At 40.6% G+C, this 14485-nt stretch overlaps 1 protein-coding gene across 2 annotated transcripts in view; it reads right to left on the bottom strand.

Annotated features, from left to right (window-relative positions):
* The window catches only part of NPR3 (natriuretic peptide receptor 3), a 65988-nt gene that overhangs the window by 36804 nt on the left and 14699 nt on the right, over positions 1 to 14485 (bottom strand). For both annotated transcript variants that reach the window (XM_024755774.1, XM_024755775.1), the window contains exon 3: positions 4483 to 4649. In XM_024755774.1, the coding sequence (XP_024611542.1) occupies positions 4483 to 4649 (167 nt within the window). The remainder of the gene's footprint in view (positions 1 to 4482; positions 4650 to 14485) is intronic.

Raw genomic sequence — 14485 nt, 5'->3', positions numbered from 1 at the left:
AGACCAATACAGTAAGACGCAGAGCTAGGTCTGTGAAACCCCACGCCTGCACACTTAACCATCAGGCTATACCATCTCCCAATATAATGGGCCCTATTAAAAGACGATGCATCAGAATAGATAAGGTTTCCACCAGGTTCACTAGTAAAAGGACAAATATACTTTTAAAAATACTATTACAGTACCCATAGGAATGGCGGAAACACTGTCATAGATGCATGTGGTAATAATGAGACAATTACAGTACATGCAACACCCAGAGCCCCAACGATAGCCCAGCCCTAAGGAATCCTATTTTCCATCACATCACACACGTGTACGCACCCAACTACCCACCAGAGATGAGTGAAACAGGAGTGGACTTCCAACCCAGAGAGCCTAATCTACAGGCTGCCAATAGCCTTTGAGACAACCCAGCATGGAAAGCTCCACCAAGGCAAACTTGTACAGGTTCAACCACAATTATATTCTCCAAGATATGGACTGGGAAATAGAGGAGTTTAAGACTTGGTATAGAGAGAGAGCAGAGTTATTCCAGGAGTGCAGAGATTATTAAAGTTAGAAAACTCTAGTAATGAAGGTGGTTCAAAGATACAAATGTCCAATTATAAGTTAAATATCAATACATTCCAGGGATGAGATGTACAGCAAGATGACCGTAGTCAACAATACTGTATTGTATATTTGAAAGTTACTAAGATAGTAGACTTTTATAGTTCTCATCACCAGAAAAAAAATTTGTTTGTAACTATGTGAGATGATCAATGTTAACCAAACTTATTGTGATGATCATTTATCAATATATACAAATATCAAATCCTTATGTTGTACTTATACAATGTTATATGTCAGTTATATCTCAATAAAACTGGGGTTCAGGGGGAAAACCCTGGTAATGCAACTCACCACATTATAACAGAATAAAGAAAAAAATCTGATTATTTCAATAGATGTAGAAAACGCATTTGATAATATTCAATCACCCCAACCTACACAGGTGATAAATTCCACAGAACTGAATACCCACACACATGCACATACACACATAAGTACAAACAAAATTGAGGAAATGTGAGTAAAATTAGTGCATTGTATCAGTGTCAATATCCTGGTTGTGATCTTACATATAGTTTTCCAAAATGTTACCACTGGGGAAAACTTGGCACTATATACGAGGAATGTCTCCATATTGCATCTTAAAACTGCATGTAAATTTGCACTCGTCTCAGTTAAAAAGTCACTTTAAAAAAAGAGAGGGCAAGAGTTGGAGATGAAGGTAAGGAGAAAGAGAGAAGGAGAGAGAGAAGAAGAGAGGGGGCAGAAACAAAGTAACGTTAATAACAAAATTTGGTAAGTTTAAAATATATAATTTTATTAAAAAATACCATTGCCATTCCATCCTTCTAATGTTTCAGTATAGCCTTATAAAATATTTTAAGCTCCAAATTTTTGCATCTTGAGAAGATCCCAAGCTTTCCAAAGACGCCAACCACATGTTAATCTGATGACTGTGATACTAGCATACATGACATGGGGTCAAGGATATCATATAGTTTACAATGCCTACAATCAAAAGCTGTGTCCTGACATAGAGAACAGAAATGTGGTTGCCAAGGGGGAGGAGGGTTGGGGAGGGATGGAGTGGGAGCTTGGGGTTAGCAGATGCAAACTAGTATATATAGGATGGATAAACAACAAGGTTTTACTGTACAGCACAGGGAACTATATTCAATATCCTGTGATAAACCATAATGGAAAAGAACATGAAAAAGAATATATATATATGTATAACTGAATCACTTTGCTGTACAGCAGAAATTAACACAACATTGTAAATCAGCTATACTTCAATTAAGAAAAGACCTGTGTCCAGATCCTTTCCTAATCTACATTATGTGAATCTTTGTTTTCTGTGCTATTTTTCTTTCAGTTATCCTAATAAAGGGTATCATTTTGCCAGAACAGAACCTCACCAACAAATAAAAACAAATAAAAGAGAACTTCCACATCTAATAAAGACTCTTTCCCCAAAACCCCACAGTAAACATCACACTTAAATGGTGATGTGAACAGATATGAAATCTGTTACATGCTGTTCACTTTAAAGTTCAGAACAAGGCAAGGATGCCCACTACCGCTACTTACATTCAATACTGTATTGGGATCCTAGTCAGTATCATTAAAAGTTTTAATTTAATTAATTATACTTAATTTAATAGACAATGTAATTAAATATCTCTTAATTAAGCATACTTAAAAGAAGAACTGAAAAGAAACAAAATTGTTACTGTTCACAGGTCTTGTGGTTGTTTAGAAAATGCATGGTAAAACTTTAGAATAGAGTCCACCAACGTTGCTGGATTTGAGATCCAGTAACGAGGACTGAAGAGCTCACGATGGGTGTCACTAACAGAAATTCTAAGTAGATGAGACAACCCATTAGTACAAACAAGAGAAACAGCAAGAATGAGGAAAGAGCTGAGGCTTAGGATAAAGACCACCGAGTCTTGTTACTCCGCTCCAGCATCTCCCGCTGCAGGAAATCAAGCTCTAGCCTCCGTGAGGCCCCGTATCTCCCTCTTCCACAACACTCACCACAACCACCTGTCTAAACTAACCTGATAAACAGCTGCAGTGGCACTCAAAAGAGCACAGCTAAAACACACGTAACTACGAAAGACAGAATAAGTCATTATGAGGAGCTCCAATTTCTACATTACCATTTTTATTTATGTATAAAATCCGTTTTAACGATCCCACCATCAGAGGGAAGCGATATTGTAATCTACAACTACAAATAATCTCTAAAGCAGCAGTATTTGATTTGGAATGTATTACGGATCTTTGTAGTAGGTACACCTTCCAGGGAGATTTTGCCTAGACTACCATTAAAATAAGATTTAACATTCTGAACACAGGAGAACTAATGACCAAGAAGATGGACCTGATAGGGCGATGCAATGCCAACTTTTGCCCACTAAGTATCATCATGTTGGACGACCTGTACTGAAATACTTGAACTTCAACAACCTTAGGAAAGAGGTTAGACAAAATGACACCATTTCTGAGTTTTTAAACCAGAAAATTAATATGAACCCAGTAAAGTAAAGTAACATACAGTGGCATACGTAAAAGACTTGGATGCTTTCAATATTAATACAGGCCACCTCTGGCAGAACTACTGAAGAGAACTACAATGTCCTTTGTGTCCTTTCGCATTCCTGAGGCAAAAGATGACAATACTATCAAAGGTTTCTGCAAACTTGGGCTCCACTTCTTTAATAATTAAGAACACCCTGTCCAACAGGACAGCCACTGGCCACTTATCGCTACTGAGCACTTGAACTGAATTAAGATACTCTGTAAGGGTAAAATACACACTGGATTTCAAAGACTTCATACAAAAAAAAAATATATACAATCTCAGTCATAATTTTACATTGATTAAATGTTGAAATGATTTTTTCTATTTAAGTGAAATAAAATGTATTATTAAAATTAATTTCATCTGTTTTTTTTTAACTTTTTCTAATGTGGTTACTAAAAACTTTTTAATTACATTTGTGGCTCACATTACATATCTAGAAGACAGTGTTAATTTAGAAAGTCAAAAGGTATTTTAAATGATACGTGTATAATATATAAATCGCATTTAAGACATTAATACATGTTTATAAGACCCTTTGTATGTCGTTTAGTAGCAAATTCCTATAAAGGCAGGCATGATCTTATGACAATAGTACAAAAGAGGCACCATTCGTTGAGTTCCAACTTCTTGACCAGACAGTGCTAAAGACTTCAGCTAGATTATCTGTAACCCTCCCATCCTCATCTGAATGAGGGAGACTGAGGAATCTGCCCCAGATCACACAGCTAGATGTCCCTCTACTTAATCCTGAGCCTGGCCTGAGCTCCTGACTCCAGTCCACTCTTGGAAGAGGCATGAGTAACAACCTCACTAATGGTGTGCGACACTCTGGAATACTTCAGTAGGGAACAGCCTGCAGCAGAAGGAGGCGACAACACGGCCACAAAAGAGAGAAGCAGACTGGCCACGAAGCTAAGACAGATTGCCAAAAGAAGGAGCCTTCTAAAATCCAAAATACCTTCCTCACCAAGCTCTGGAAAAATCAGGCATGCAAAACTTTGGCAATCCTTCATCCATCTTCTCCCCCAACACGCTCCTAGCAGAATAGGTGATGGAAGTCTCCAGATCTCTGCTCAGCATGACCACAAGTACCCACAGAAAGCAATTTCCCTTCCTTCAGCAGCTGGCAAAGTGTAAGTGAAGCGTGGGGTGATGGGCGCCTGGTGGGGAGGAGGGAGGAGAGCTGGCCAGAAAAAAAAAAAAACACAGGAAGCAACAGTGACATTCAGACGAGAACCTAGGAATGGTTCAGAACAGGACGATTTATCACACCTGATTTAATTTGAAGACTGTTTTCAGGATGCGAAGGTCTAGACTCATAATCAGTTACTTACGTAATCCTCCTCACTGAGCCCTTGCTTCTCAACAGAACTTTTCACCTCCATGGAAAACTTCTCAAACTCAGGTTTCACTGTCCTCAGTAGAGTGACTGTTTGGAGGGATGAGTACGCTTGCTTAGCTTCAAAGTCGTGTTTGTCTCCTCTCTTCCATGAGCCATCTCCTACGGGAGAAGTAAAAATATTTATAATTCCAAGCCAGTCACCATAAAGGGGCCATTCTCCCTTTTCAACTGCGAAGTGTCTCTACATGTTTCTTTTGGTGGCTGGGGCAGGAGGTATTGTCACAGTTTTGCATTTGGATAGAAAGTGACAATGTCAAGATCCTCAAAGGAGAAGAACACGTGTTCCTTTGAAATGTGAGGCGGAAACAAAAGCACTGTTGTGTTAATTGCCTTATAATAACCCTGTAACTAATTTTCAGCCCCCAAGAATTGCAGCACTGCAGGAGTAAGCAGTAGGTCTATTCCTTTCCATTCACACTTAGTTTTTAATATTTTTTAATCAACTGTGGAGGTCAACCAAGATGTTACTGTGCTACAGGAAACCCGACACTACGTAGATGTGGAAGGCAGGGATGGCTACATACGACAACACGAGTATTATAAAGTTGGTGCTAAAAGGAAAAGGTTTGAGGGCTTCCCTGGTGGCGCTGCCAAAAAAAAAAAAAAAAGGTAACAGATTATTGATATTTCTTGAAATGTTTCTCGAATCTCTTCAGACTGAAAAGTAGCTTAGGTGAACTTGAGGATTTATATCTCTCTAGTGCTGGCAACATCAAAAAGATTATTTATTGGACAAGTCGATCTGTGCACCAATAGTAATAAAATAAAAATTGCTAACATTTATTGAGTGTATATATATATGTATATATATATATATTATAATAAAAGCTTAGTTATTGAACACTTTATAAACTCATTTAATCCTCACAAGATCCCGTGACTTTTATCCTCTCTATTTTACAGATGAGGAAACTGAGGCATTCAGTTTTCTGAATTATCCTCTCTATTTTACAGATGAGGAAACTGAGGCATTCAGTTTTCTGAATTATCCTCTCTATTTTACAGATGAGGAAACTGAGGCATTCAGTTTTCTGAATTATCCTCTCTATTTTACAGATGAGGAAACTGAGGCATTCAGAAGCTGGGTACCCCGCTGCTTCACGGCTCTCCCTTTCACAAAAGCAAAGGCAAATTACATGGATAAGAATCATTCCTCTTCTCTTTATTATTTCATTTTTGAGAAAACATGTGGCTTGCAGGACCCCAAAAGGAAATATGGACCTCTAACTTTTGACCATAATAATAATAATTCTGTGAATTATCATTATGATTTCTTGAGATCTCTGCAAATACAACAAGGCATTCAACCAGCTGGAGTCCAACATCACAGTCATTTGTTTGCCTTGAGCCCAGAGTCCAGTGCAGATGTCCAGAGCCCAGCGGCTAAGAGAAGATGCTTCTGGAATGTGCAGCCAGGGCTCCATGGCCCTTGCTCTACTCTTACAGAAAAAGTTCAGTTAGGAGCTAGTGGTTTTGGAATTTCTATCATAGCTTAAATCAGACAAACATAGATTAACTGAACTACATGCAAGTTTCTGTGACAGCCAGCACAGTGGGCACCATAAATGTTTTGAACAGTCTCCACCACTTCAAGAGGGGGATTTAGAGATGGGCATGTAAACACCTGAAGTCATTACAGGGTAACAGTTAGCTTACTATGCGGGGCGGGCGGTGGTACATGGAAACCACGCAGAGTACAGAGGAAGAGGTAACCAGCTCCAAAGAGGGAAATTTCATGCTAGGAGGAGGCATCAGCCTGGCCCTAATTGTGTGAATAGGATTTTAATAAGAGGAAAAGGGGATGGAAAAGCATGCTTGGCAGAATCTACAGCACGGGCAGAGGTGCAAATGTGTATGACATCCAGTGGGCAGCTGGGAACCTCTGTCTGGAGCATGAGAAAAGGCAGAGACAAAGAATTTGTTTGTGGAGGCATCTGTTTAATCCTAATCCTAAAAATAGCAGCCATTTATTAATTGCTTAGTATGTGCCAGGGAGCTGTTAAAAGATAAATAAGACAGAGTCAAGGACAGAATTCATTAAGGGCTCGATCCATTCGCAATGAGCACAAGAGTAAATTTCAAGCCACTGAACAAAACTTGATGAAGTCCTCCTCCTCCACTATGAAACCTCCCAAACCCCAGGGAGGCCACAGCTATGCCAGCGCTTGCTCAGAGGGCAAGTGAGCTGTGTGGCACTGTCATCGGCCAGGGCCAACCCCTCTGGGTGCTCAAGACATGGACAACGCGGCCTTCTGTCAAGGGGCCAAATCCATTTGCCAGCAAGACCCCAAATTCTAAGAATGTCCATCTTCAACCCATGAAGGAACCCATTTCTTCTAGGTGTGCGATCCACACGTATTGATTCTTTTTTAATTGACTCGAGGTATCAAGAATCAGCAGGAATGGTGTTTCTTAGGCAAAGAGGGTCAGAGTTCCTCGGCTTTGGGTAAGAGAACCCTCCGGGCACAAGAAAGGAAATAACCCTATAGGGTATTATGCTGTGTAGTTCACATAGAACTGGAAACAGCAACTATCTTAGTTACTAATATGGAAAAAACTTTTTTTTTTTTAATCTTGAAAGAAGTGAAATATAGTACAATAAATCTGTCTACCACAATCTAAAAGGGAATGATCTTGGGGTTTCGTTTTCTAGAAAAAAAGAAGGGACTTCCCTGGCGGTCCAGTGGTCAGGGGGCATGGGTTTGAATCCCTGGGCGAGGAACTAAGATCCCACACTGCCGTGTGGCACGGCCGAAAAATAAAAACAAACAAAAATTTTAAAAAAGAAAGAAAGAAGAATGGAAACGAAAGTGCTTAGTAAATGTAAGCCAAACTAAATAGGTATCTAGTCACAACCATAGCCAATACTATGACTTCCTGCTTTGTGTGTGTGTTACTGTGTCAGTAACCTCTCGGGGCCACTGAACCCTAGGAAAAGCAGAGGTTGGCTTGACATGATACCCCATCAGTGGGGACAAGTTTAATTCAGCAGACACTGGGTGCCTCTGGAGATTTACCAGCGGAACAGAAGAATGACACGATCAGGCTCATGCCTTGGGAAATAGCAATGGATTAGACTGGGGAGACACTGAGGGTTCACAGCCACAGTAATCCAGGCAAGGGGTTACCAGAGGTTATATGTGGGAAGTCACACACCCCCCAAAAATTGAACATGGCTCTCCGGGTGGTTAGAATTACAGGCATCTTTTCTTTTCTTTTCTTTTTTTATGTGTTTTTCGGACTTTAGCAAATTTTCAGCAGTATATTTACTGCTTTTATAATCATAAAAAGAGGGAGGGCCCTTGAGAATGAATGCAGAGGGCTGTGCAAGAGGAATCTGAAGACTCTACAAGAGTGAGGGAGTGAACGACAGCCGAGAGGGACGCGCGTCACCAGTGATGCCAGAGAGGAAAAGCAAATGGTTGTCAGAAGAAATAGCAGAGCCAGAGGGAGGAGGAGGGGTTACGTGGACACGGAAACACAGTGATTTCAGTTAGGGTCACGGTCAATCCAAGGTGACTGACTACAGAGCACCCAAGTGGCAGCACCAGGCTGGGGTTGGAAAGAGGGGTCTGAAGCCAGCAAGAGAAGTGAGGGCTAGAGAGAATGCTGGCTGTCACGTCCATATGTCTTATACTTAGTACCCAGAAGCAGAGGGCGGAGGGTGAGCACACACACTTTTGGGACGCTGTTTTTAGTGGGCAAAGGACTAAAAGGAGACAGAAGAGCTAAGAGAAAGTCCGAAGAATGCTGTGCCACCAAAGCTAAGAAAAACAGGGTTTCCAGAAGGAAATGGACGGAAACAATACGGCAAGGACTAGAGCTGTATATAGCTCTACTATAGCAGCCACTAGCTCCGTGGGTGACTGCTTACATTTCAATTACTCAAGATTAAATAAAATTAAAATTTCAGTTTCTCACTCGCACTGGCCACATTTTAAACGTGCAATCGTCACATGTGGCCAGTGGCTCCTGTACTGGGCAACACAGAGTAGGACACAGGCAGCATCATAGAAAGTTCCCCTGGACAGCACTGCTTTAGAGGCATGTAGGCACGGTCTGCACTAAGGCTGATGGCTTTGGTGTTGAGAAGGTCAGCAGTGACCTAACACTCTCAGAGGAGTGGTGGGTCTTGTTGTCATACTCTTACAATGGTCCTGAACAAGGGATTAAGAAGAGGAGAAAGAAGTCGGCTAATGAGAAGTAGGGCAGAGAAGGTGATGCTTGCAGTTGCTTCAGGAATAAGGGAAAGTGAATTTGCTTTCTTTGTTTGGTTTGGTTTTAAACATCATGGAGCCCCAAGCTTGCATTTAGAGTGAGAAGGGTACAGAATATTTGTGAAAGAGGAAATAACCTGTTCAGCACCAAGCCCTGTGCTTGGCAATCCTGCGGCCAGGGAGCTGGTGAGAGCCGGCAGTACTGGGATAACTGTGTCATCCTGTAGCTCTCAGTACTTACCAAGGATCCAGCACATAGAAAGCCTTCGGTAAATGTGCGCTGAATGACGGAGCTGAGACATCACAGACTACATCCAAAAAATGATGCCTGGAGTACACCTGGGCTGGCTGCAGAATACATGGCTCTTGCCCTCTGGAAGCCAATTAAGTGAGACAAAAGGATTGGCCACCCTGCCTCACCCCAACCTCTCCAAATACCCAGGAGTTACCTGCTTGCCTTGAGCGAGGCTGGTCCAGATTCTCCCATCAGTGATAACAGCACCACTTACTGAGCGATGCCATTGTGAATGGCTTTGCCTGGAGCATTTCATTTTTTAATCCTAATGAAAACTCTATGAGGAATATTTAAGTATGATCCCCATCTTACAGATAAGGAAACTGAGGCTCAAGGAGATTAACATGCCCGAAGTCACTTGGTTAATAAGTAGAAGCAGGATTCAAACGCAAGCCAGCCTCCAAACTCCAGTGCGGTGCCTGCTCTTCATTCATCTCATCAAAGTTTGGTGTGTTCTAAGATTTAAAACTTCAAATTCAGTGGAGGACAAGAATGTTAAAAGTAACAGAGGAAGAAAGATCAGAGGAAGAAGTGTCTAAACGTGGTTTAACAACTCTTACAGTTGAAAGACTGTGTGAGAATTCCTTCTCTTTTCTCACTACCCTAAACTGACTATAACAGGAATATATCACTTTGATAGCAAAATATAAATCCAACCCTTCCCCAGTTTTTCTGCCATTTTTCTACTTTTAGCGAGTCAAGTAATTTATGTGCATGACCGGCCCTGGAATTCTCCCATCCTCACCTTACTGAGTGCCTCTGTGTTCTCAGGAAGTCAGGAAAGCTCTACAATAACCTTACAGTCCCAGACAGGATCGCGCAAATGACTTTCCACCTAACTTACATCCAAAGAACATAATGCCAGCGAATGAAAATGCCAACAGGTGCTATTCAAAACCCTGCAGCGCAATATATATCATCTTCACTCTGGATTTTTTTAAAACCTATCCTCTCAATCTTATTTTCCATCACTTGAATTCCCTCATAATATATTCAGAACTCCTGTAACCATATAATTGGGGCAGATCTGAGAATTTTTCTGAGTGCTCACCAAGACAATCTAATAATCAGTAAATATGGGCACACTATCAGTATGTTTTCTTAAAAAACCAATCTCAAGTATTATTTAAAACAGAGCCTTTTTCTAGAACTGGTGTAGACTTTGATGTGAGGAAGCACAGGGAGAGGAGGATGTTGGAGAACTTTTCAGGATAATATATCTGATTCTTAGAGTATAAAAATCTCAGAGAAAGTCCTTTATGAGCGACAGACACCAGAACCTTGGTCTAGGTCACTGTGCCTGCCATAAGATTCTATTTACTGCTTCTATTCTGAAGAGGAAAAGTGCTTCAGGGTCTGCGGCAAACCTCCCTACATCCATTCTCCCATCCATTCTCTCTGTTACTCCCTTAGTAACAGATTCTTGAATTGATGTGGGGTAGCAGTGAGCCCAGCTAAAAGCACACATTTCCTGGCCCCCCCCCCCAACCACGGGTCGCAAATGATACGTAAGCGAAAGTTAATGAGTGGGGCTTCGAGAGAGCCCTTCAAACAGAACTGAGTCAACTGAAAAGGATCTCTTTTTGCCTCTCATCTTTCCCTTTCTGTCTTGCCTAGAATTAAGACACAATCCCTGGAATCCTAGCCACTACCTCATGATCTTGAGGATGGATGCCATTCACTAGGATTGAGGGAGCAGAAAACAAGAAGAAGCTTGGGTCCCTGATGACATTATGGAACCATCATTCTGCCCCGGACTGCCCACCTCTGCACTTCTTACAGTTGAGAGAATAAACCTCTACATTTGTTTAAATTACTATAGCTGGAAGTCTTGGTTATTTGCAGGCAGATATAATTCCTAATGCACCCAGATCCTTAGGATGTACTAGATAAAAGTTGACTAATTTGGTAACAAAAAAATGTATGGCCTAGGGCTTCCCTGGTGGTGCAGTAGTTGAGAGTCCGCCTGCCGATGCAGGGGACACGGGTTTGTACCCCGGTCCGGGAAGATGCCACATGCCACAGAGTGGCTGGGCCCGTGAGCCATGGCCGCTGAGCCTGCACGTCCAGAGCCAGTGCTCCGCAACGGGAGAGGCCACAACAGTGAGAGGCCCACGTACCACAAAAAAAAAAAAAAAGTATGGCCTAAATCAAGCTATATAACTGCACCACAAGAAAATGCACAAACTTATCACTTTTAAAGTACTATATGTAATGGTCAAAGTAAACTAAAATTAATAGTAAATATAATGAACATTTACTAAACACTCATCGTGTTCCAAGAAGTTTTCTGTTTCTCTCACATACACCACCTCATTTATTACTCAGCCTGATGCCATGAGATAAGTACTATTATTATCATTAGAAGAAACTAACACTTGCAGGGGAAGGGCAGGGTTATGTCAGTTTGCCAAGAGCTAGTACATGGCACAGACTCTCAGCCAGGCTGACAGCCAAGCGCAAAGCCTAAGCAACCAGGCTGTAAAAGGGAAAAGAAAGGGGATATAATCAGAAAAACCCTGACACCACAGAAATACAAAGGATCATGAGACACTACTATAAGCAACTGTATGCCAATAAAATGGACAACATGGAAGAAATGGACAAATTCTAAGAAAGGTACAATCTCCCAAGACTGAACCAGGAAGAACAGAAATATGACCAGACCAGTCACAAGCACTGAAATTGAAACTGTTATTTAAAAACTCCCAACAAACAAAAGCTCAGGACCTGATGGCTTCACAGGCGAATTCCATCAAATATTTAAAGAAGAGCTAATACCTATCCTTCTGAAACTGTTCCAAAAAATTGCAGGGGAAGAAAAACTCCCAAACTCATTCTATGAGCTCACCATCACGCTGATACCAAAACCAGACAAAAATGTCCCAGAAAAGAAAATTACAGGCCAATATCACTGATGAACATAGATGCAAAAATCCTCAACAAAATACTAGCCATCTGAATCCAACAATACATTAAAAGAATCATATACCATGATCAAGTGGGATTTATCCCAGGGATGCAAGGATTTTTCAAAATTCACAAATCAGTCAGTGTGATACACCACATCAACAAATTGAAGAATAAAAGCCGTATGAGCATCGCAATAGATGCAGAAAAAGGTTTTGACAAAATTCAACACCCATTTATGATAAAAACTCTATAGAAAGCGGGCACAGAGGGAATATACCTCAACATAATAAAGGCCATATATGACAAAACTACAGCTAATATCATACTCAATGGAGAAAAGCTGAAAGCATTTCCTCTAAGATCAGGAACAAGACAAGGATGTCCACTCTTGCCACTTTTATTCAACATAATTTTGGAAGTCCTAGCTATGGCAATCAGAGAAGAAAAAGAAATAAAAGGAATCCAAATTGGAAAAGAAAAGTTAAACTGTCACTGTTTGCAGATGACATGATACTATACGTAGAAAATCCCAAAGATGGTACTAGAAAACTACTAGAGCTCATCAATGAATTTGGTAAAGTTGCAGGTTACAAAATTAATTAATACACAGAAATCTGTTGCATTCCTATACACTAACAACAAAAGATCAGAAAGAGAAATTCAAGAAACAATCCCACGTACCATCACATCAAAAAGAATAAAATACTTAGGAATAAACCTACCTAAGGTGACAAAAGACCTGCACTCTGAAAACTATAAGATGCTGATGAAAGAAATCAAAGAAGACACAAACAGATGGAAAGATATACCATGTTCTTGGATTGGAAGAATCCATACTGTCAAAATGATGATACTACCCAAGGGAGTCTGCAGATTCAATGCAATCCCTATCAAATTACCAATGGCATTTTTCACAGAACTAGAACAAAAAAATCTTAAAATGTTTATGGAGACACAAAAGACCCTGAATAGCTAAAGCAATCTTGAGAAAGAAAATGGAGCTGGAGGAATCAGGCGTCCTCACTTCAGACTATATTACAAAGCTATAGTCATCAAAACAGTATGGTACTGGGCTTCCCTGGTGGCACAGTCGTTAAGAATCTGCCTGCCAGTACAGGGGACATGGGTTCGAGCCCTGGTCTGGGAAGATCCCACATACCGTGGAGCAACTAAGCCCATGCACCACAACTACTGAGCCTGTGCTCTATAGCCTGCAAGTCACAACTACTGAGCCCATGAGCCTAGAGCCCATGCTCCACAACAAAAGAAGCCACCACGATCAGAAACCTGCACACTGCAACGAAGAGTAGCCCCAACTCACCGCAACTAGAGAAAGCCCACGCACAGCAACGAAGAACCAATGCAGCCAAAAATAAATAATTTTTTTTTAAAAAACAGTATGGTACTGGCACAAAAATAGAAATATAGATCAATGGCATAGGATAGAAAGCCCAGAAATAAACCCACACTCCTATGGTCTATTAATCTACAACAAAGAAGTCAAGAGTATACAATGGGGGAAAGACAGTCTCTTTAATAAATGGTGCTGGAAAAACTGGACAGCTACATGTAAAAAAATGAAATTAGAACACTCTTTAACACCATACACAAAAATAAGCTCAAAATGGATTAAAGACCTAAACGTAAGACTGAACACTATAAAACTCTTAGAGAAAACATAGGCAGAACACTCTCTGACATAAACTGCAGCAAGATTTTTTCTGATCTGTCTCCCAGAGTCATGGAAATAAAAACAAAAATAAACAAATGGGACCTAATTTAACTCAAAAACTTTTGCACAGCAAAGGAAACCATAAATAAAACAAAAAGACAACCCACAGATTGGGAGAAAATATTTGCAAATGATGTGACCAACAAGGAATTAGTCTCCAAAATTTACAAACAGCTCAAGTGGCTTAATATCATCAAAACAAACAACCCAATCAAAACATGGACAGAAGACCTAAATAGACATTTCTCCAAAGAAGACATATAGATGACCAAGGGGCACATGAAAAGACGTTCAACATCGCTAATTACTAGAGAAATGCAAATCAAAACTACAGTGAGATATCACCTCACACCAGTCAAAACAGCTATCATCAAAAAATCTACATGCTGGAGAGTGCGTGAAGAGAAGGGAACCCTCCCACACCGTTGGTGGGAATGTAAATTGGTACAGCCACTGTGGAGAACAGTATGGAGGTTCCTTAAAAAACTAAATATAGGACTACCATATGATCCCTCTATCCCAGTCCTGGGCACATATACAGAGAAAAACATGGTCTGAAAGGATACATGCACTCCAATGTTCATTGCAGCACTGTTTACAATAGCCAAGACATGGAAGCAACCTAAATGTCCATCGACAGAGGAATGGGTAAAGAAGATATGGCACATATATACAATGGCATATTACTCATTCATTAAAAAGGATGAAATAATACCATTTGCGGCAACATGGATGGACCTAGAGATTGTCATACTGAGTGAAGTGAGTGAGTCAGACA

The sequence above is a fragment of the Neophocaena asiaeorientalis genome, unplaced genomic scaffold, assembly GCF_003031525.2.
Source record: "Neophocaena asiaeorientalis asiaeorientalis breed wild unplaced genomic scaffold, Neophocaena_asiaeorientalis_V1.1 scaffold93, whole genome shotgun sequence".
Taxonomy (NCBI): Eukaryota; Metazoa; Chordata; class Mammalia; order Artiodactyla; family Phocoenidae; genus Neophocaena; species Neophocaena asiaeorientalis.
This window is presented reverse-complemented; position numbering and strand designations above follow the sequence as displayed.